We start from the raw sequence: 24,243 nt of genomic DNA, 5'->3' as shown, positions 1-24,243 counted from the left end.
TTGTTTTATTGTTTGTTTTTTTAAATGCTTTTTCCTTTTACACAAGGATTTTTCTATTTATTGAGCAAGTTGATTCAGATTCAGATTCAGTTTTATTTGTGTCCCCGTAGGGCAATTAGTGTTGCAGCAAGTAAAAAGGACATAAAACATAAAAGACATATAATTAAAAGTCTAACAGGGAGGGATAATACAGTGTGCAAAAACATCAGTAACAGCCCCTACAAAGTAGCGAAAGTGCGAACAGTGCGTATCATCAATTTTTGCCAACATCAATAACACCACATGGAGACAAGAAACAGAAACAATATCAACCAATCAGGTACGACTCGTCCTACCCTGTCCTGAGTTCAAAAGGGAAATGGCTGCAGGGACGAAGGAGTGCTTGTACCTGTTGCTCTTCATACGAGGAAGTCTGAGCCGGGGGCCAGAAGGTAGAAACTGGAACTCAGAATGTAAAGGATGGGAGCTGTCAGACAGAATGGTATTAGCCCTCTTAATTATCTGTCTCTTGAACAGATCCGTAAGTGTGCAATGTTCAACTCCCAGAATCTTGTTGCTCGTCTTTATCGCTGCTCAGTGCATTTTTGGACCTTGTGTTAAGGTTGCCAAACCAGCAGAGGAGAGAGAAGGTCAGTACAGATTCAATATATGATCTGTAAAATAAGATCATCAGGGACTTATCGATCTGAAACTTGGAGTTTTCTCAGACAATACAGTCGTTGCTGGCCCTTTTTTGCAGGTTCTCTGAATGGCAGTTGAAATTGAACTTATTATCCAGAATAGTCCCAAGATATTTGTAATTTTCGACGATGTCTACTGTCTGACCTGTTTTTTGATTGGTGTTATGGGGCTTTTTTTCTGAAATCAATGCACATGTCCTTAGTTTTATGTACATTTAACTGGAGAAAAGCATTGTCGCATTGTCAAGATGTGAAGGGAATGTCCTCCCAATTCTGAGGCTTTTTTGTGTCTGGACTGAATTTAAAAGATCATCTGGTCACTACCAGGTCTTAAAATCAAGTCAATGGAACCTCAAATGAAAACTAAGAATTTATTTAACAAAAACTAAGCTAAAACACAGAAGCAGTGTGTGGAAAAACTAAATGAACCCTTACTGCTTCCACAGGAATTAAGAGAGGAAGTAGCAGTCAGGTACTGCTGATCAATGCACTGATTAATTGATCATCAGTAAGTGAGCCGCTCCATAAAAGCAGATTTTTTTTGGTGTGTATTAACACAATGCCAAGGAGGAACGACAGCAGCAATGATCTTCCATCATTCTACAGAGTGAAAGATTGTCCACAGGTGGAAAACTTTCAGGACAGCTGTCAATCTTCCCAGGAGTGGACGTCCCAGCAAGTTCACCCCAAGGTCAAAAACCCAAGAGCTACATCTCAGACTCTACAGGCCTCAGTTAGCTTGTTAAATGTTAAAGTTCATGACAGAACAATTAGAAAAAGACTGAACAAGTATGGCTTGTTTGGAAGGGTTGCAGGAGAAAGCCTCTTCTCTCTAAAAAGAACATGGCAGCACAGCTCAGGTTTGTAAAGTTACATCTGAACAAACCACAAGACTTCTGGAACAATGTTCCTTGGACAGACCAGACCAAAGTGGAGATGTTTGCTCATAATGCTCAGCAGCACGTTTGGAGAAAAGCAAACACAGCATATCAGCACAAACACCTCATACCAGCTGTCAAGCACGTTGGTGGAGGGCTGATGATCTGGGCTTGTTCTGCAGCCACAGGAACTGGACACCTTGCAGTCATTGAGCCCACCATGAACTCCTCTGGATACCAAAGTATTCTAGAGTCAGATGTGAGGCCGTCTGTCTAACAGCTAAAGCTTGGCTGAAACTGGGTCATCAACAGGACAACGATCCCAAACACAGCAGCAGATCTACAACAGAATATCTGAAAAATAAATGAATCAAGGTGTTGCAATGGTCCAGTCAAAGCCCAGACCTCAGCCTGATTGAAATGCTGTGGTGGGACCTTAAGAGAGCTGTGCATAAACCAATGCTGCAAACCTCAATGAGCTGAAGCCACGTTGGAAAGAAGAGTTTGAAAAGAAGAAAGCCAAGATTCCTCCACAACCATGTGAGAAAATTATTACTTCAACTTATTGCTGCTAAAGGTAGTTCTACAAGCTCTTGCATCATGGGGTTCACTTAGTTTTTCACACACTACCTCTGTGTTTTGTCTCAGTTTTTGTTAAATATTGTGTATTATTATTTTATATTGAATATTATGATTATTTTCTCCTTTCGTTCAAGACAAATACATGTTGATAGCCCATCTGCTTTGGAGAATAATACAACTCAATTGAGATTTATGTCGCGTGTGCCCGTGGTTCAAAGCTCTCTGGATGACTTTTAATTTAAAAATGATATCTTTGATTTCTCTCTTGTGTAAACTTCTTGTTATTGTTCGGCAAAATGCACACAGAACGCGTTTATGTACCTGAAATGAAGATGAGGTTTTACTGTGTGTACAACACAAATCTTACCTCTCATTATAACAAAAGACAGTTTGTATTTCCTGATTTCAGTTGAGGTGCGTTTGTCCCAGTCTGTGTGCAGATCAGGATTTTATACGAAGGACAAATGAAGATATTGAAATTATATCTAATAAAGCTGTATGCCCACTCACAGTGGGTGAAAACACTTGAATAACTTCATTAGGCTGCACGCAGTTTGGTCAGTCATTTCGTGGAAATGTCGTCATTTAACCAACGCCCACTATCTGCACGTGGACCAATCAGATTCAGCCAAAAGTAGCTTTGGCATCGCTCACAGCGCGTGGACCAATCACGGAGCAGTGCGTGGACTAATATGGGCGGGTCCTGGCATGTCCGGTCAGTGCCGGCTGTTGCAGCAGGCGTCAAAACATCAAAAGTCAATTACCGGAAGTTTGGAAGATTTACCTTTCACAACAAAAGCACGTTATTATTCCTGTGGCGAAAATAAATCACACCATTGTTCCAGTTTAATATTTCCAGAGTTAAAGACAGTAGAGAGTTACTGAACTGTCTCCTAAATGTTTCCTGAACTTGTATTCATCTAACTATAAGGGATGAAAGAAGGAACCAAAGATATGGGAACAAATGATGTGTCTTTGTGACATGCTGCTGGTAACAAAGTGCCTAAAGATACATGTAGTCCATAAAAAACTAATTAAACTTAAACCAAACAAAATCAAAAGACCACTGATGCACCATGGGGATGTGGTTTAACACAGGCAAAAGAGGATGAATGTCCAAAAATTAATTTTTGCGTTTTTCTGATTATTTATTTCCAAAAAAAAAAGAACAAAGAAAACATGCTGCTCTCTCCCTTTCCCTGGTAAAAGCCATTGGCCCACCCCGGTGCATGCTGGTAATCCAGGTGCCTACCTACATAAATAGCCTCAGGTGCCCAGTGTGACCCAATTAGCAAACTATTCTAAACAAATAACTCACAAAGAATATTATCAAAAAAAAATCTAATCTAAATAAAGCACTGAAATTAATCAAATTAAGTTACTCATAATTAGCAAATTAAATTTACAACTAGAACCAAAAAACAAAAACTAAGTTGTGTTTAGTCTGGTGTAGAATGAACAGTTTAAGGCAGTGTCTGTGTTCGGGCTTTTATTTTGAAAGCTCACCGGAAACGGTAACGTTGACAACAGCTGGCTTAACGGTCCTTTTCTCGTGGTAGCATCTTCAGTGGATCCAATGAGGTGACGCCGCGTTCCGGGCCCTACTGCCGTGAGCAAGCCGGTGATAAGGGGGAACTAAAACTACCGAGTGTGATAGCAAAGAGGCCGTGAATAAAGGGAGGACTCGGTAAACTAAGCTCACAGGCCGCAGTGAGAAGCTCAGCCCTTTGGTAGCCTTTGAACAGTAACATTTGTCCCGACTGAAGGAAGGAAAGGTGAGTTCCTGCTGCAGCCTTAATGTGTCATTCATGCTTGATATTTGTCAGGCAGCAGCTAGCTAACTGTGCCTGTCAGCTTATAGTTGTGCTGTCGATTTAACATATGCGATACTGCCATATTGCTGGTAACCAAAGGTAGTTTCCGGTTAAGTCTAAATTGGAGAGATGCTGGCTATCTCTCTAACGCTAGACAGTAATAGTTTGGTCTAACTTAGCTGCACATCAGCAACTTATCTTTCATTCAGACCGTATGAACACCCTGGTGATTTCTAGAAGCTAAAAAAAAGGCTTGTGCCAGGGAAAATACAGCAAGTTAATTGCAGCGTTAATGAGAGGACAAAAGGTTTGCATCTATTTTGCACTCTTGCGTCATTGTCTGACGTAGGGCCAGAAGTTTCTACGCAGGTTGCTTGTTCTCTCCCTGTTTTTGCCTTAATTTCCAGCGCAGGCTGCAGCATGCACATTCACCCCAGAAACTAAAATCTCAAGGGTGAGATCTTTGTTTATATTTCAGATTTAGCCGAGATTAAAGCTTGTGCAGCGGAAGAAACGCCACGTGTTTGGTAAATGTGAACACCTGGGTGGAATCAGGTGAACTTGATGTTTTTACATGTGGTACATTCATATCACATGGAGTTAGTTTAATGCAAATACTTCTGATTCCTTTTAATTTACACTTTAAATACAAGAATATGTAACAACAGGGGACAACTTGTTTAAATGCTGTTCTGCTGGATGGACAGAAGTGTTCCTCAGATAGGATTTGACTGAAAATATCTTCAGCCACCCCTAATTTCTTTGTATCATGGCAGGAAAACAAGAAATGAATGCAGCAATTTGCTGAAACATATATTTAAATACAGTATATGAGGGAAAAAATTAGTTTGCACAATTCTATTTAGCTTGAAAGCCAATATTTGTTCTGAGCACCTTTTATTCTTCAACACAGTCTGAACCTTACCAGCTTTCTGTAATTTTTTTTTTTTTTTTTTAAAGTAGTCTTCAGGAATAGTTCTCCAGGCTTCTTGAAGGACATCCCAAAGCTCTTCTTTGGATGTCGGCTGCCTTTTGTTCCGTTCTCTGTCAGGATGATCCCACACTGCTTCAGTAATGTTGAGGTCCGGGTTCTGGGGAGGATTCATCCCTCCATAAGACCTGCTGCCACTGATTTTCAGCCCACTTCTTGTGTCATTTGGCATAGCTCAGTCAGGAAATCCCTTTCAGATCCTGTTCATCTGCTGTAGATAGTTTTTTAGGCCTGACACTACTTCTTTTGTCCTCCACTTCTCCAGTTTTCTCAAATGTTTTAAGGACACACTGCACACCATGCTGAGATATGCCACATACGTTTTCAGATAATAGCTCTTTGGGAATCACCTTGTTGGAGGAAATGTACTATTTTCTGTCCGTCAAACTGTTATCTTTGGAATTTTTCATAGATGAAAAAAAAAAAAAAGAGAACTGATGACATGCCTTTGTGACAGGCTGCGAGTAACAAAGTGCCTAAAGATACAATTTAAAACTGGTTCTTTGCTAAGTTGTCTGTTATGTGTGGACACAACACTGGTTCATCCCTTTAAATAGGATCCTTTTCATGCTTGAATGATTCCTTTGAAAATGTTCAGGTACAAGAACTAGACTGAAAATGAGTGGAAAAAGCAGAAAATGTCCAAAGAAAAACAAAGCCTGGAGAACTATTGCTCAAGACCACTTTAAAAGAGAGTCTGGCTGCTTAGAAGCAAAAACATAAAGAAATGTGGGCTGAATCAGAGCTTCCACACAGTGCTGTACTCCCTAACATGCAGGACAGGTAAGAGTTCGTATGGACACATTTAGTTTTTATTATTTTCATTTAAACGTTTGTTCCGTGTGTTTTACAGCTCACCATGGGGGGCAGGAGTCTGCTGCTGGTTTCTCTCACCTGCCTCGTTCTGGCCATGTTGCCTTCTTCCACAGGTAATGACCCCTCATCATGCGCATACAGTTTTAAAATGAAGTACTGTCTGTCGTGTTGCACGGTCGGCCTCAAAGTAGACTGACCGGGAAAAGCAGAGATCGACTGTTTAGCTCCAGAATAATATATCGCTCTGCCTCACTGATTAACTCAAGCAGCCGGCTTTGGTTTGCATTTTAATTCGCTCTTTGAAGCAACTCGACTGACGCACAGATGGTGCTGCGTCTCGGCCTCACCACCTGCACCTCTTGTCTCTCCGTGTTTTACAGACACCGTGGCTGTCATGTCGGTTGATCTTGGCAGCGAGTGGGTGAAAATTGCGATCGTGAAACCCGGCGTGCCGATGGAGATTGTTCTCAACAAGTGAGCAAGCTTTTATTTCTCTGGCTCAATCTATACGAGTTTTATTGCATTGTTGTTATTTCCTGTAATGGCGCGCGGAATTCATGTGAATTGTCCTAATGCTTTTTCCCCAGGGAGTCGAGGAGGAAAACGCCCGCCGTTGTGTGTCTGAAGGAAAACGAGAGGCTTTTTGGAGACAACGCGTTAGGCATGGTATGACCTCTTCTCAGATTTACCACATTTACTGCCATCCATTTTGTCCAATAATTTGCACGTCATACTCATCGGCTTTTGTTGGTCACACGCTCTGTTCAACTTTTCAGTCTGTGAAGAACCCCAAAACAGTCTATAGACACCTCCAAAGCCTCCTGGGTAAAAAGCACGACAACCTCCAGGTGGAGCTGTACAGGAAACGTTTCCCTGAGCACCAGCTCCATGAGGACCCGAGGAGAGGAACGATTTACTTTAAAAACTCAGAGTGAGTCTCTTCAGTTGACCCCTTCTTGTTTCCCTCTTTTTAATTGCATTACAGGACTGAGTCTCTGAAATAGCTGCCAGTTTCAGTAAAGCAAGTCGCTGCCGATATTTAAGCCGAGAATATGTGGGGAAGGGCAGCGTGTTCTGTGGTGAAAGTCGTGACAAAGTAAGCTGCACAAGTGGCACAGTGTGAAAATCCACAATGTAGTTCTGGTTCAAACCAATATGAGATTTTCGAGGTTTGACTTGTTTCAGGTGGTAGAAATGGTTCTTCTCAGAAAAGCTTTTGGCTTTAAATCATCAAATCCTAAAAAGGGTTATGCTATCAAATGTGTCTTTGTGGTGATGAACTAAAATCAGAAGATTCTACTGCTGACTATCCAGAAGGTAGGATGCATCAAATCTGAGGCCTCCCTAAGGTCACGTCTTTTGTTTTTTTTCCCCAAATGATAAAACACGTGTCATAAGAAGTTAAATATCATTTGGATTATTTTAGCCAATCATCGGCTTTGTCCTGTGTGTGAAAATGACCTCCGTTATCTTTCGTGCTCCGATGAAGGCCACGTGTTTGGTTTTGTTTCGACATGACTGGAATAAGTTTTGTTTGTAATGCCCATCTTTAGTCTAACCTTTTATTGTACCAGGAATAAATCGCACTTATCCAAAGTTTTCATGATTTCAAAAGTGAGATGAAAATGTCCGGAATAAACCACAAGATAAATAACACAAGACAGAAAATGATCAGTCAAAACATGCACATCTTAAAGGACATCTCCCTTTAGGTCACAGAAAAAAAAAAAGTTTTTGAATTCGGTCAGTGAGAACTGAATACGCCTTGTGGTCAAATCAGTCCTGCATGTCTCTGCTCAACTCGACTCCAGTGGACCTAGGTGTTAGCTATATGCTCTAGATATCCATATTTTTGTGAAAACAGTGAAGTGTAAGTGTGTATTAAGTATTTCTTTCGTCTGACGGTTAATCACGTTAGAAATTATGATCGACATTCAGACTACATGTCAACTCGTGGTCACCTCAAGCCATTCCAGACTGTCGCTCTGCTCTAATAAAATCCTCATTTTATAATCACAGCCTCACCTGACAAAATCATTCAAGTAACTGAAAGGCAACGTTTGTGCAGTGAATTCAGTTGTGCTAACAGTACCATGATCTAACACGGAGGAAGTTGGAAGCAGCAGAATGTTTTTTTTCACATGGACGTCGGACATACTTTCGGGTTAATAACTCCGTTCCTTTCCCGCGCACTGTTACAAGCTCCGTGGTCCAGTTGAACTGCCAAGTCGAGCTCGACTTTAAATGTAAATGTGACAGTTTTATTTTTCATTTATTTTTATTTTTTACATCTATTAAGTGTTTTTACTTTGCAAACTTCTCAATTTTAGCCCAGGGTTTTAAGACCTGTCTCTATATCATATATTATAGCTTTATTGTGTGCTTTATCAGGCGGTGCCGCCCTGTTCTGTAAATATTTGCATTGTACCTCTGAAAACCTCTTAGAAAGAGGATCAAAGGTTTCTTTCATTGGGGGGGATCCGACTGCATCAGTTCCAGGTTATCTCTTTCTAAAGGTTATTAATGGACTGTAGATTGTAGCATGGCGCTCTTCTTCTCCGGTGCAAATTCTTACTGGTTTTTTTTTGTCCTGACAGAGACATGCAGTACACACCTGAAGAGCTCCTGGGGATGGTGCTCAACTACTCACGTGGACTGGCTCAGGACTTTGCAGGTCGGTTTGCATAAGAGCGAAGCCGCATCGTCGTATAATGTGTGACTATATCTGTGACTTTTCCCTCCTAATTCATCTCTACAATTCACAGAACAGCACATCAAAGATGCAGTGATCACCGTCCCGTCCTTTTTCAACCAGGCAGAGCGCAGGGCGGTGCTGCACGCCGCGCAGATGGCAGGTCTAAAGGTCCTTCAGCTCATCAATGACAACACAGCTGTGGCCCTGAACTACGGCGTTTTCAGGAGGAAAGATATCGACAGCACAGCCAAGGTGACCCTATATCAGACTCATTATACCACATATTTATCTTGTTGTTAGAAAACTTCCTGTTGAGACTCAACACCTCAGAGTAGAAAAAGTCCTCTGCATGTAGTTGTTTGTGTGCGTTAGAAGCCCTGAGAGCGTCAGTTATCGTGAACGAGCCGCACATTTCAGGTTATCTTGACATGGATGTGACCCCATGTTGCTGACAGCCTGAATCCGTTTCATTTCAGAATATGATGTTTTATGATATGGGCTCGGGCAGCACCACCGCCACCATCGTCACCTATCAGACCATCAAAACCAAGGAAACGGGCACCCAGCCCCAGTTACAGATCCGAGGTGTTGGGTGAGTCCTTTCACCCACTTTCTATTAGGAAACAGTGTGGCTCTGTTTGCTCTTTATTCCTACTCAAGCAGTTATTAATCGCCTTAAAACTCTTCTGCATTCCTTAAAATTGTTAAAGAGATGCAATCAAAATGATGCATCACAGTGTTTAAGAACCGTACCGGCAACAGGACCTGCGTGGTAATAAACTGTCCTCTGCACAACTGAGCACCTGCTCATGGACACTCGGACTGAGGTGTGCTTCCTGCGTTCTGTCGCCAGGTATGATCGCGGGCTGGGGGGCTTTGAGATGGACCTGCGACTGCGGGACCACTTGGCCAAACTGTTCAATGAGCAGAAGAAGAGCAAGAAGGATGTGAGGGAGAACCACCGAGCCATGGCCAAGCTGCTCAAAGAGGCGCAGAGACTGAAGACTGTGCTGAGTGCAAACGTGGACTTCATGGCTCAGGTGAGCCCAGAGACCCCAACCCCTGACCCTCACTTCATCTTCAAACCTGTGTATTTCCTCAGATTCCCAAATATTAAAACACATTTTTTTTTTTCTCAACTCCTAAATTCTCGGCTTTATCAAATGTCTATTAAATGTGAGAATTTCTTAGGTTGTCTAAAGGAATCCAATCAGAAACACAAACCATTTTCAGCCTGCAGCTATGAATCCATATTATCTACTGTATTATCCCCAGTCCCCCTAACTGAAGGGATAAACCAGTGTTGTCTACAGATAACAGAATGCTTGGCAAAGAAGCATTTTTATATTGACGCAATTTGTTACTAGCAGCCTGTCACATAGATCTCTTTAGTTGCATTTATGAAAAATACCAAAGAAAACAGTTTGACAGACAGAAAATAGTATTTTTTGCAGCAACAATTTATGAAGAGATGAAGGATGGCTCAGTACTGTTGTAACTTCAGTGGAACCTTTGGGAAAGAAGGCATTGAGTTTTTCATCAGACCACCTATTCCACAACCTGAAACTGCATTTTCATTGGCTCATCAAGCCTAATGTGGAATGTCATGGCAACATGACGTGCAGATACTGTGCGTGTAATGTCGGCCTGTCTGTCCCTCTCATGGGTTTGTCGGAGCGACTCCGTGAGGAACGTTAACATAAAGTTAATAAGTGCCTGCTTTTCCCTCTCCTTCACCCCTGCAGGTGGAAGGCTTGATGGACGACATCGACTTCAAAGCGAAGGTGACCCGGACTGAATTTGAGGATCTGTGCGCTGACCTTTTTGAAAGGGTCCCTCATCCGGTGCAGGATGCCCTCGCCGCTGCAGAACTTAAGCTGGTCAGTATTCTCGCAGCACCCTCCCTTCCTCCCACGTGCGTCGATGTCATGAGTGTTTGGCAAAAATATCCCGAACAGACTATCGCTAAAGAACTAAAACGTCTACCATTTGTGTAAGTAAATACTGGAGCAGAGATACTCATTGCACGGCTTGCGAGCCACATGCGGCTCCTCAAGCTTTAATTGGTGGCTCACACTCGCATAGTAGCTTATAACAATATGGTAACAATACATTTTTTTCAAATAAGACACAGCGAATACTGAACAGTATTAAGTATTTTATTAGTTTGCGTTTTTGTAGTATTAAGTATTAATTGAGGCTTAATGGTGTTTCCAAAAAGGGGGCACTGTTAAACCTGGCAACGCAGCCCGATTAAACCACCGTCACACTTGACCGCAGTGCACGCTAGCTCCTTTAGCCAGCGCGAGATGCTGGCACAATGGATCGGATTTAATTAAAAAAGGACAAAAACCATGGCCATCTCTAATCTCTCACTATGATTACAACAACAAACTACAAATACAACATGAAGAAAGTCAAGGACATGCATGCCAGCTTCCGCTCAGCCCAGTATTAAAGTAAATATGGTCTTAATTGAAAATGTATTGGCTGTGTTTCTTTTTTTGTGGGATGTTTTATATGTAGAAATGCATATTTACAGAAGGGGACTTAGTATGTTGTTGTAAAAGTGGCTCTTCCCTTTTTTGCTCTGCCAATGTGTCTCTTGTGAAAAAAAAAAATAGTGAGTATCACTGTACTGGAGGTTTTTTTTCTCATCACAGGAAGTGATGTTACAAAATCCTGCATTAAGCCAGCATTAATTCTAGTATTTGGAGCTCTAGTGCCCAGCATTTTCTGCCTGTTTTCCTCACATTTTAACGGTGAGTGATTGTTGCACGGTATTGCTAAGTCTTGTAGTACCATCACTGAGCAAACAAGGCTAACATGTCACCTCTGTGTGTGATTTTTAGATCGAACACCTGCTTATATGCAGTACCAGGTTGTTAATCCAGGATTTCCTGATACAGGAGTCATAATTTAAGCAACACTAGAAAAGTTTGAGCCTTAAAACTATGTATTTCTGACCTTCGTATGAGAGCATTACATGAATGATCATCATGCTCCAAATTTAGCTGCAGTTCATGTGACCTCAGACTGCTCAGTGAGTGGCAGAGCAGACGAGGGGCAGCCTGGGAGCTAACACGGATGTGAATGTGAGCGGCAAGGCTTCAACATCTGGCGTGAGCTTCCTTTTGGCACAACTCGGCGGTCACCCTCTACTGAGGGGGCGCCGTTACGAGTCAAATTTATCATGACAAGTGTTTAAATTGAAGAGGTTACTGCGAAAGTGGCAACACGGCCAGTATCGGGGAAACGCTAACAAAATAAGAAGAAAGCTAAAACCACTCCAAATGTAGTCATCCTCTCTTTTATATCGCATCTTTCTCCTCATCACCGTGTCACTGTCAGTGTAAGAACAAACATGAGCTGATAAAGTCGACTTTCAGCTTATTTGTTGCTTTCTGCAACAAGTAAACGCATTCCTTTTAATGAGGAATGTGTTTAAAGTCTGCTGTTGTTGTTTCAGCTTGGAGGAAGTGAATCCAGTCTGAAAAACTCAGCTCTGTTCATCCATTTTCTTTTTTAAATTCTTGTCATATATATTTAGTTGCTCATTTCATTCTGTGTGATGATGGTAGTGGCATTAATCCAGTTGATTTTTGTAGAGTTAAATTTGAATAGATGACCATTTCTTAAGTTCAGTGTCATTAGTATTATGTAGTACCATGTTACATCTTCTTTTTGAATTTCCCTTCTTGTCTTCTATTCGGGGCTGCACCAGTTTGTTAGTCTCTATTGTTTTATTCGTTGATGCTAGTTTCTGATTTTTATGGGGCACCAGTAAAGAAGTTCGTCTCTATCTCAGCGTGGGCTCTAAACGCTACTGTACACCTGGCTTTGCTTTTTAACCTGAGCTGCTTCTTTCTCCATCGTTTTTAGCACAGTGTCCTTTCTGGGACCAAAATCAGTTGTTTTTGGCCCCGACCTCCTCAAGCCAGCTTTGAACCAGTCGGCATTCGACCTACGCAGTTAGAACCTGCTCAATTTCTCCATTGATAAAATAAATTCACAACTCTACAACATAAAAATTAATAAAAAATCATGTAGAATATACTTTGTTGTCTACAGTAGTAGATCAACCCTCATCTTACTTTGAAGCTCCCAGAAGTGATGTCGACGCAGCTTTAGCAGCAGAAAAGCTATCAGGCTTGTGTTGATAATAATAAACTCCTGGACTATGTACAAACTTGCAAATGCATCGTTTTGTGAGTACAGACCATATTTGTACTACTGTAGAAGTTTGGTGTCATGGCATGTGATTTTAGTGTGGTAATTTTGGAGATACTGCCAGGGTCCATTAACCCTTGTACTAAGCTATTCGGGATAACTCTGTAACTCGGCTGATGTTCAGCCAAGATCGGAAAAACTTCGGGTGGGCTACTTGGCTGGATGTCACGGTTCAAATGACCCTAGGGTGAATCTACTCCGAACTATCACTTTAACAATACTAGTTTTATTGTTGCTGATAGATGGATAAATATATATACACAATTTTAGCCTATGACTGTAGCAAATCGGTAGTTTAAGGGTATGTTTTTGATCATCGTCATGCTCCTTCTTTAAATCTACAGGCTGAATACACCTGCAAGAGTCAAACTGTCTTGAGTGAAGAGTGTTTTGTGTTGTTTTTCTTCTGCCAACAGGAGGAAATTGAGCAGGTGATTTTAGTGGGTGGCTCCACACGGGTCCCCAAGGTTCAGGAAGTGCTGCTGAAGGCTGTGGGGAAGTAAGTTTCGACCGCAAAGAGGTTTCGCTTTCAGAAATGCGAAGAAGGCATCACATTTTCCCACAACTGTATGAAAGATGACTAAGTTGTTTTGCAGTTAATTAGAGAAAATGCACTTCTTTTTGTGTGTGTGTGTGTGTGCACAGAGAGGAGCTGGGGAAGAATATTAATGCAGATGAGGCAGCAGCCATGGGTGCCGTGTACCAGGCTGCAGCCCTCAGCAAGGCCTTCAAAGTCAAGCCTTTCCTGGTTCGAGATGCAGCTGTCTTCCCCATTCAGGTCAGAGCTATGATGACAGGGAAAGCTTCTGATTATTTTTAACAGCACTCGGCATTGGAATTTGATGCGTCTAAAATGACTTGATTAAAGTAAAATAATAATGGCTCAATGGGCTGCTGTACACTTTTCATTGTAAATCACGTAGGACAGTGTGTGTTAACACCGGCTGATGCTTTATTCTGCTTAGGTGGAGTTCACCCGGGAGATGGAGGAGGAGGAGGGAGTCAAAACCATGAAGCACAACAAACGCATCCTTTTCCAGAGGATGGCGCCCTACCCCCAGCGCAAAGTCATCACATTCAATCGCTATAACGACGACTTTGCTTTCAACATCAACTATGGCGACCTCAGCTTCCTGAGTCCGGATGAGCTCAGGTTGGCTTTTATTTATTTATTTATTTTTTTTATATACTCGTCTTGAAATAGTGTTTTGGAGAGTACCTCTGACATTTAATTTTAAAGTAGTTAAAATGTGCTTTGAACCATCATTCGTTTCCCCTCGTTATTCCGTGGTAATTAAGTTTAACCCTGCTGCCTGCTTGTGTGTTGCAGTGTGTTTGGCTCGCTGAACCTGACCACAGTCAAGCTGTCTGGAGTTGGCAACAGCTTTAAGAAGCACGTAGAGGCCGAGTCAAAGGGAATCAAAGCTCATTTTAACATGGATGAAAGTGGAGTGCTGCTGCTGGATCAGGTGAGTCTCACGATGCCCAACCTGTTCAGCTTCAAGGAGGTTTCAATCGTTCAAGATTAGAAGAGATCTGGTTTGCTTTTCTGACCAAAAACTGCACAAAAGGAACAGCTTTGTGTGTAGATGCATTGAAATGAACCTTTTTTTTTGTTTTGTTTTGTCAGTTCTAGACATGGACTCCTGTCTTTTGGTGCTCTGTGAAGTCAAAACCACTTGACTCCAAGATAATGTGCTAAAATGAAAGGATTCACATTTTTCCTTATTGTTAAACAAGCAGCATATTTTTCATGGGATTAACTTTACATCCTTATTTTGCTTTAATTGTCTTGAATAATCCAAAAAGTATGTAAAGTTAAAATGTGTAAATTGTCATTTTGTTGTCTGCAGGTGGAGTCAGTCTTTGAAACAGTTGTGGAGGAGAAAGAAGAGGAATCAACCTTAACGAGTACGTTCTGCAGCTGTTTAAACAGCACGAGACGAGTGCAAAGCAATCTTTTGCAAATCCCAAACCAATATTTTATTCACAGTAGAACGTTGACAGAGACATTTTCTTATTTGATTCAAAATATTTGCTCATCTTGAATTTGACGGCGGCAACATATCTCATAAAAGTCTGTAACAAGTCTGTAAACATCTGGGAACTGAGGAGACCAGCTGTTGGACCTTTGGGAGATAAATGTTGTCCCATTCTTGTCTGATGTAGGATTGTAGCTGCTCAGCAGTCCTGGGTCTTCTTTGTTGTATTTTAAATGATTTCCAAACAGAATTTCAGACTTTGATCCAACCAGAGAACAATTTTCCCACTTTGTCTCGGTCCGTTTTAAATGAGCTTTGGTACAGAGAAGGCGGCCTTGTTTCTGGATCGTGTTCACATGTGGCTTCATCTCTGCGTGATGGAGCTTTAAGCTGCCTCTGTGGATGTCACGGTGAGCTGTGTTCACAGACAATGATTTCTGGAAGTGTTCCTGAGCCCATGCAGCGATTTCCAGGACAGAACCGGGTCTGTTTTTAATGCAGAGCTGCCTGAAGCAGAGATGTCTCCAGACTCTCGGAATCTTTTGATTGATATTATGCTATGTAGATGATGGATATTTAAAGTCTGAGGAACATTTTTCTGAAATTGCTCCTCAATTTGCACATTGCTAAACCTCTCCACATCTTTACTTCTGAGAGAATCTGCCTCTCTAAGGGGCTCTTTTTATACCCAACATGTCGCTGACCTGTTGACAATTAAGCTGACTAGTTGCTGCATGTTCCTCCAGCTATATCCTTTTCGCACCACTTACCTCTCCAACCTTTTGTTGCCCCGTCCCGCCACTTTTGAGACGTGCCGCGGCCGTCGGATTCAAGATGAGCTCATATTTTTCATAAAACAGTCAAATGTCTTAATTTCAACACTGCATTTGTTTTCTTTGCTCTGTGTGAATAAAACCTGTTTGTGAGATTTGAATTGGAATTTAGAATTAGGCTTTTTATGGTCTACAAAACACAAAGTTTTGGTTTGAAAACGCGTTGAATTCAACAGGCCGGTGGGTTTAAGACTATGTTCTGCTGCAGGGATAAAACTTTAACATTGACTGTGTTTCAGAGCTGGGTAACACCATTTCCACCCTGTTTGGAGGAGGATCCTCTGAACCTGCTCCAAATGCAACTGAACCTGCCCAGGTAACACCACCTCTATCCGCACAGCGTCTCAGTCTGAATGCATCTACTCTAAAGCCAGTTTGAAGTTCAGATCTTAACTCAACCTGTTTTCCTCCGTGCCATATGAAGTTCTTTGGCAGCAGTTTTACAACTACATATCTAAACTTTGGGGAGACATGCATGGCTTTTTTTCATTCTTATTTTTCTGCCCCGTGTCTAGGAGGAGGAAGAAGTGCCTCCAGAGGCTGGAAAGGAGAACAAGGATGAGGAGCAGAAGGACAAGGACGCCAAGGAGACACAGGAAGATTCTGAAAAAAGTACAGATGAGGAGAAAACCGAGGAGAAGACGGAGGACGCAGGCAGCAAGACCGAGGCCAAGGTAATATTTCTGTGCCGCACTTTGGTGTAAATTCCGAAGCTTTAGTCGACCGTCGGTGCGCTGCAACCATTTGTCTCTGTCACTGGTTAAAGGAGGAGAAGGATGGAGAGAAACCTGAAAGTGCAGAGGAAGAGAAGAAGGCAAAACCTCAGAAAAAGAGTAAAATCTCTGAGGACATCGCAGTGGAACTCCTCATCAACGACGTCATCGACCCCACTGCCGATGACCTCACTTCCTCTCAGCAGAAGTATAAAGCAGTGATTTGAATTCCTTTTCACGTGTAAATGTGTTGGTTGGTCAGTTTTATCTGCTAATTCGAGTATTTGTGTCTTTTTCAGGCTGCAGGATTTGACAGACAGAGATCTCGCCAAACAGGAAAGGGAAAAAACTCTGAATAGTCTTGAGGCCTTCATCTTTGAGACGCAGGTAAGTAACTTGCACTTTTACGGTTCAATTTTTAGGCAAGAATATTAAGTTGCCTTTTGCATTTAGAGGCAATTTAACTGTTAAATCTGTGTATGACAACGTAGTATCAGGGTGGAAGCTGCAGTGTGCGGAAATGTAAACGCTCCACACCTACAAAAGGGGCGTCTTCTTCTCTCCCCACACAATTCTGACCACCCAAACTCCACCAATGAACTGACATCTCTGTATTTAAAACCCTCCGACAGTGAAGCTGATTTATCACTTTTACATATTTTTGGCTGGACAGAAGCGGCCAGGCGACTTGAGGAGGGCGGTTGCATCACCGGAGCGTAAATATAAGCCTTTAGACGTCGGGTTCCGGTCTGTTGCGTCGCTCCAACCGCGGTTTCACTCGGGTTCTGATCCAGTCGCGCTGTAAACACCTGACTTTAGTACAGATTTACTTTGAGATATTTACGAAGCTAACAAAGCGGTGCCCTGATATAACATTTTTGAAAGGTTCTAAATTTTCAGAAATACAAAAAAAAGACAGAAGATCAAACAAAATATAATTATGTGCGTATGATATAATTAACTGTGGAGGAATCGAGATGATAATCTGACAGACATCAAGCTGTTATTTGCAATACTTCGGGGTTGATTTGACCTGTTTTGTTCCTGGCTTTTCTGTCATCTTTGTGCATTAATGTGTAAATCCTTTTTTCATAAGGAGGTCTGTTTTTATTGTTCCCCTCCCCTCTTGCATAAACATGCAGCCCTCAGAGGTTTATTTTTACTAGTATAAAACTATAATGTGTTTATCAGTCCTGTCCCACTCTGTACAGCCCGCAGAAAAATATGGGGGGGGGGTTCTTTAACGTTAACTAGCGTTTTATTTCTGAAGCGTATAAAGAAGACTACATCACTTCTTACCCTCTTATATTGTTTTCCTCATTCTGTTTGTTCAGATGTTTCCAGTTTAGAAGTGGAAAAAGCAGCATTCCCATTAAATTACTGCTTAAAATCCTTGTTGTCATCTGAGGTTGAATGGACTTAATTTTAAGACCTGGTCGGCACCAGGTGACTTAAAAACACCACGCCTGCGTTGTGTTTCCAGGACAAGCTGTACCAGGAGGATTACCAGCAGGTGGTGACCGAGGAGGACAAGGAGCAGATCTCGGCCAAGCTGAGCGAGGCGTCGGAGTGGATGGATGAGGAGGGCTACGCAGCCACCACCAAGCAGCTGAGAGAGAAGCTGTCGCAGCTGAAGAGCCTGTGTAAGGACATGTTTTTTAGAGTAGAGGAGAGACGAAAGTGGCCGGACCGGCTGGCTGCCCTCAACACCCTGCTTAACACTTCCAGCTTCTTCTTGAGGTGAGTGGACAGGAGGACGGCGAGGAGGCTGGAGACATGAGGAGTCTCAGGGGATCCAGTTTTATGTTGACTGTCTTTTTTTTTTTTTTTTTTTCCTCAAAGGAGTGCCAAACTGATTCCAGAGGATGACCAGATATTTACTGAAGTTGAACTGAATATGCTGGAAAAAGTCATCAACGAAACAACAGTAGGTGGAGAATGTTATTTGTTTCTTTGTCCTGCATCGTCTTGGTTTTATTCTTATCGTTTCTGTAGAGGCTCTCCCTCATTGTCACTGGTGTGGATCTCACTAAAACCCCATCGCTCCCAACTTTAAAATCTGGCTTTTTTTTAAGATGAGATGACCCTCAAGAAGTCATTTTAAGATCATCAGGAATACTTGCTAAGACTTAAGCTCGCAGAGCCACAAAAGGAAAATTGAGAAACTGTCCCTGTCTCCATAAACTGATGTTCATGTGTGACGTCTGCGTCTGTTTCAGATTTGGAAGAACGAGACTGTATCTGAGCAGGAGAAACGGTCGCCGAAAGAGCGTCCGATCCTGCTGTCCAAGGACATAGAGTCCAAGCTGACCCTGCTGGACAGAGAGGTGAACTATCTGCTCAACAAAGCAAAGTTCGCCAAGCCGAAGGCTAAACCCAAGGCCAAGAACAGCACAAGCTCCGATAAGACCAACAGCGTGGACAACAGCACAGCAGAGGAAAAAGTCATCCCCCCAACAGAGGAAAGCTCGGACTCCAAGAGTGGTGGGTCAACATTAGAGTAAAAGTGACATTGACTCTTAGCCCATGGCTCTATTTTGAACTAAAACTCTGAAATGCAACGAAAGTTTAAGTGGGGGACAATCTAGCGGAGTTCGTCACTAAATCTTAGGCTTGTAAACACTAAACAGAGAATATACTGGCAAAATTACCCGCAAGGTGGCAGCAGTGCCACTTTGCACAAAAAAAAAGCGTGTTTTCTCCGTTTTTTGGGTCAAACAGCTGATTTTGGTGAAACCAACCTATGTTCTACTGTCTATTACTAAAAGACTGAAAATGGTAGAAACAAACTTTTTTTTCCTGATCAAAGAAGAGAGTCTACTCTTTCTTTTGGTAATTTCGTTGTGTACATAGTCATAAGACACACTTTTCTGTGGGTCTTGGAAAATCAGTCAAAATACTGAAAAACACTTGGCAGTATGGGTGGCTCTGAACTGAAAATGGCTGGCAGCCAATGAGTTAAATGGTTTTCCAAGGTCGCCCTGAACCCATGTGGCTGTATTGATCATGGTGGCATGACGGGTTCTTCCAACAGTGGTTTCTGTTGGATGAACATCCACCCTTGCATGGAAAGACTTAACTTTTGGTGGATGCTTCTTTTATACCCAATCCTGACACCCCCGCCTGTCGCTAATTAAATTGCTGATTGGAGAATCTTCCAGAACACTGTAATTTGTATAGGCTTTGAACTTTTGTCCTTCTTTGACTCCTTCCCAACATTTTTGAGCATGTTGCTGACGTCAAAATCTAAGTTTGGTTCAATACATGTTTCAGTGAAGACGCTGAACGTCATTACTTTGGACTTGTGTCTGTTTATATAAAGGTTCAAGCCCATCAAGGAGTGTGCATATAAATAAGAAAAGTACGTGTTTTTCTCCAAAACCAGGAGGCCCAGAAGATGTGCCGCCAGGTGACTCCCCACCAACTGACAAGAGCGCTCCTAAAGCAGACTCGGATAGCCAATCAGAGGCCACAGAAGAAACGATAACTACAGGTCAGTCACTCATACCACTTTCTTGTTCTTCAGCACGTCTGCACCTGCAGGACTTCACTGATTTCTGACACTGCTCTGGTTTGATCCCATTTTTTTTTTTTTGTTTTCTAAATGTGTTTTCCCTGGATGACCAGCTTCTTTTAAAGACTTGCATTGTTTTGAATTTGATCTCAACCTCTCTTTTGACGATCAAGATCGTCGTTAGCTCTTAACTGACAGTTTGTGATGGAGAGACCTTTCACTTAAACAGATCTGAATCTCTGGAAGGATTCTGTCATGAGTTTTTCATAGATGCAACTAAAGAAATGGGAACAAGTTGTGTGTCTTTGTGACAGGCTGCTAGTAACAAAGTGCCTAAAGATACTATTTAAAACTGGTTCTTTGCCATGTTGTTTGTGTGGACACAACACTGGTTCATCCTTTGAGTTTGGAGCTTTTTTTCTGCTTGAATGATTCACAAGTCAGAGTCAGAGATGGGGACTCGAGTCGCATGACTCGACTCGAGTCACACTTAAGTCGCACAAACAAAGACTCAAGACTTGACTTCAGACTTGCCCTCAAAAGACTTGAGACTCGACTTGGACTCGAGGTTTGGGACTCGTAAACGATCTTCATTTCATGAAATGATTGTTTCTGATCTTTACTTCATTCATTCTGATGTATGACAAAGCTGATGGCAGGCTGCGCGCAGCCACTGATGTCAAAACTACTCTTAACCATGGCAACGTCAAGCTCATCTGGAACTGTGCCATATGTTGTCACATTTGGTAATAAAGCGTTCATGCAGACGGCAAACAAGCGAACGGCCACTTGCAAAATGTGTGGTATCAGGATAAATGATGCCGGCTCAACTACGTCCAACTTCATCAGGTCATTGGTCAGTCTCTTTGTAATGTGAAAGGGAAACTTGGCGCATATCAACAGGAAACTAATCAAAGTAAATAGTGTTGTAAACTAAATGCAGATTATAACTTCATTGTTCACTACTCGGCGTTGCTGATTTATCTGCAGCAGCCTGTGAAATTTGGGAAGGACTTTGGTTAAGTAGCCGATGTTAACGGTTACCGACTTGATTGCTAAGCCAAGTCTACGTGGATGGAGCTAAACGTTAATCTAATTGCTGTTTTAAAATGACCTACTTTTACCATTTCAGGGACGCCTGATAAAATTCCAGGTTGATGCTGTCCAAGAAAAAACTGAAATTGCACTGAAGAAGTTCGTGCTACAAAGCCAGTTATTAATGTCTGTTAATGTATCCTGTGGTGCAGAGCAAGCACACATATTTCCAAATACATTTATATACTTCAAACAAGCTTTCATGGCGTTTCTTCACATTGGATTGAAATGGCCCTCTTCAGTGACCATGCTCTGATCATTTTTGATCCTGCAGTGTATAATGATGTTACATATAGTGATAATACAGTACATGCTTTCAGTCCATAACATACATCAATGCAGTCTTCTCTAGACCAAATGGCATGTGTCTAATGTTGAACGTTCGTTTCAGACTTGAGACTTGACTTGGACTCGGACACGGACACAAAGACTTGAGACTCGACTTGAAAAAAATGGCTTGTGAACATGTCTGGTCAGAGTTAAGTGAGTTAATAAAGGGAAGAAAAAAAACACATTCCTCTGAAAATGTTCAGGTACAAGGACTGGAGTGAAAATCAGAAAGCCTGGAGAACTATTACTCAATACCTCTTTAAAAGATTACAACAGTCTGGCTGCTTGGAAGGAAAATTCTAAAGAAATGAGGGCTGAATCAGGACATGCGGAGAAGGAAACGTGGCCACTGCGCATCTCATGTTTTCTATATTAATGAACAGACTTGATGTCGTCTTCTATATCTTAATTGATCTGTTTTTATGTTTTTGTTTCCAGAATCAACAGACAAGGCCCAAGATGACAACCACATAGGGGATGAATTATAACAACTGGAACTGTGGGGGGAAAAAAAATCACTATTTATTGACAGTTTAAAATGTTCCGTTTCTTTTTTTTTTTTTTTTTTTTTTTTTTTCCTTTGCTGAATTTTCTGGAAGCTGATTGGATAGAGATTGAAGAATGCTCATGTTAACGCCCCCTTTGTGTCCCCATGCAGTTTCTCTTTTGTCTTTTAATGGACTCTGTAAAAACAATGGACATAACAAAGAAGCAGTTTCACAAAAATAAAGCCCCGGACTGCATCTGTGCCAAGATACATGTCGACTACGACAAAAACAAAGCTGCTGCTCCTTTATGCCCGACATCGGGATGTTATCCGTGATGATGCAGACAGATGCTCGGCCCGTTTAGACAACTGATCCACTCTGGTCGGTCCCCTCCTGCTCCGTCCCACTCTGTATCCTTAACCCATTCAGACCTGATGCAACATGTGTGCTTTTAGCTTTCATGCCTGATGTGACCTGCGTCAACAGTTTCAAGATGATTATTATTTTTTTAATATTGATAAAGTCACGGTTGAAGTCTGTAATTTACAATAAAAACCGAAGGTTTAAACTCTCAGATGTTTTTTTTTTTTTTTTTCTTTCAGGTGTCTTCAGAGACTGAGAAATAAATGGGCTTTAGTGGACATGTTTTTCTTTTTTCTAAGACAAAGCCTTAGGTCTGAATGAGTTAACCACAGTGTGGTAGTGTTGGGTTGATACTGTCTGAGCCCCAGTGAGTTTAAAAACAAAAAAAAACACGACTTACTGTTGTTGGTCACAGGGTGGACTTCCCTTCAACAACTCTGAGGCTGTTAGGCTGCATAAATCAGTATATAATGGTATATATTCCTTTTCATCAACTAAACGGTGAATCCTAAACTTTAAACATGAATCTGAGGCAGCATGACACAACAGGGGGGAGTTTTAATCAGACTGGATTAAACAGAAGAATTTCCTTTCAGTTCTGTAAATTATGCAGGTGCATGGCATGAAATGCTGGTATCATTGTGTGTCCCGTGTACCGCGCACATAGCGGGGCTTCCTCTCAAATACAGTCCTTTTTTTACATTTTTATTCTGCTTTACGTTACAGAACCTGTTTACTGGCAAACATTCCTGGATTACACGCCCTCTAGAGTTCTTATCCAACACCAGCACTCAGTACTTTTTCGTCCAATTAGCAGCTGAACAGAATCGAGCAAGCTGGTGGCCTGTTCAGTTGCTCCTGTCTGTGACGACTGGGAACAAGTTAGAAAAGAAGCTGCCAAACGGAGGCGGTTCTGGGTTTTTTTTTTTTTGTTTTTTTTTTTTAGAACCAACTCCACAAAGCTGCGTCCATCACCCTGTCCACAGCGGCTCATGAGTCGGCCTGATGACACTGATGTTGGCACAGTTGTTGAGAAGAGCTTAAATGTTTGTGCAGTATAAAGTCCATGTTTTCAAATTTCCACAAGCTGCCAGGCGAGGAGGGAAGTTAGCAGTAGTATCGCTGCTCTTTACTGTGTTAAAAAGATTCTTACTTGTGTTTCACTGGAACAGGGAGGCGGAGGGTTTTGGGTCGGGGTCTACTTTGTGCTTCTGTGGGGTGGTGGTGAAAATCAAGTCGGTAATAGGAGATGCAAATGTTTGTTTCTAAACTGTTAATAAAATATTTTTTTTATTTGTCATTTTGTCCATGCATTGACTTGATCTTTGAGCTAATCGGCCAGTGTCGAGAGTTTAAAGAAACCCATCCAATCGAACCTTGTTTTGACACGGTGATCAACAGTTAAAATGACCTCAGTACCTGTGTGGGTCAGTTTTCGGTTTTTAATTTGTCACTTTAGCTCTTTCTGTGGTCTCAGAAATACTTAACCCAGGCATGATGCAAAATGATTCATCCTCGAATGTATGTGGAATTCCGTGTAATGGGGATGTAATACGTTTGCTGGTGTCAGATCTACGTAATAAGAACTGAAATGATTAAAAAAAATATCTAAACTGCAACAAAGACTTAAAGCAGATGAAAAGACAAAAGAAAATCTGATGTGTTCATTGGCCAACTTTAATGTATTTAGAGAATATAAATTAAAATCCAATACCAGCAGCACACTCAACAATTTGTGTTCCATCAGCTTCCTTTTGACACTTTTTTTGGGAACTGAGGATGCAAAGCGTTGGTTATTTTCCAAGGAATCTGTGTCCATTCTGGCTGAATCCAAGATTTCAGCTGCTCAACAGTCCGTGGTTGTTGTTGTCCGATTCTCCTCTTCATGATACTCCGTACATTTTCAGTAGGAGACAGATGTGAACTGCAGGCTGGCCAGTCACGCACACACACACACACTCTGTTTATGAAGCCTCAGCTGTGAAGAAAATTTTGTAATCCTCAAATTTCTACGAGGGTACACCTGGTTCGATTTCCATTCAACTTACCTGACAAAGAAAACGAGCAGAAGAACAATATCGACATTTTGAGAAGAGACTGAAGGAGGATCAGCGTTATTTACACTTCTATATTGTGATGTAGACAGATACATGCCCATGAGAATGGGAAGCGTTTGCCCACCTTATCCAGAAGCTTTAATGTGACCTGTGCATCTGCACAGTATGGAAAAGTTTGTGCA

At 41.8% G+C, this 24,243-nt stretch overlaps 1 protein-coding gene across 1 annotated transcript; it reads left to right on the top strand.

The window, feature by feature from the left end:
• The first annotated feature begins 3,705 nt into the window (after positions 1–3,705).
• On the top strand, positions 3,706–23,302 carry hyou1 (hypoxia up-regulated 1). Its single transcript, XM_075486529.1, has 24 exons — positions 3,706–3,915; positions 5,799–5,874; positions 6,142–6,235; positions 6,349–6,427; positions 6,538–6,692; positions 8,359–8,435; positions 8,527–8,708; positions 8,933–9,048; positions 9,310–9,496; positions 10,202–10,336; positions 13,103–13,185; positions 13,332–13,464; positions 13,652–13,839; positions 14,017–14,155; positions 14,540–14,597; positions 15,741–15,817; positions 16,017–16,175; positions 16,268–16,422; positions 16,514–16,601; positions 17,698–17,954; positions 18,057–18,141; positions 18,434–18,698; positions 19,600–19,707; positions 21,592–23,302. Exons 2-24 carry the CDS (start codon positions 5,805–5,807, stop codon positions 21,639–21,641), a joined length of 2,940 nt encoding a protein of 979 aa, XP_075342644.1. The 5' UTR covers positions 3,706–3,915; positions 5,799–5,804; the 3' UTR covers positions 21,642–23,302.
• Positions 23,303–24,243: the final 941 nt, after the last annotated feature.

The sequence above is a fragment of the Odontesthes bonariensis genome, chromosome 16, assembly GCF_027942865.1.
Source record: "Odontesthes bonariensis isolate fOdoBon6 chromosome 16, fOdoBon6.hap1, whole genome shotgun sequence".
In the NCBI taxonomy this organism is placed as follows: Eukaryota; Metazoa; Chordata; class Actinopteri; order Atheriniformes; family Atherinopsidae; genus Odontesthes; species Odontesthes bonariensis.
Note: the sequence above shows the minus strand (reverse complement) of the source record. Positions and strands in the feature narration are given on the sequence as shown.

What these genes read in the sequence shown, in the direction of transcription:
- hyou1 (XM_075486529.1), top strand. Translation starts at nt 5,805, where the DNA reads ATGGGGGGCAGGAGTCTGCTGCTGGTTTCTCTCACCTGCCTCGTTCTG. An exon ending in ACTGGCTCAGGACTTTGCAG is followed by an intron (nt 8,436 to 8,526) that starts GTCGGTTTGCAT and finishes TACAATTCACAG; the next exon opens with AACAGCACATCAAAGATGCA. An exon ending in CTGCTGAAGGCTGTGGGGAA is followed by an intron (nt 13,186 to 13,331) that starts GTAAGTTTCGAC and finishes GTGTGTGCACAG; the next exon opens with AGAGGAGCTGGGGAAGAATA.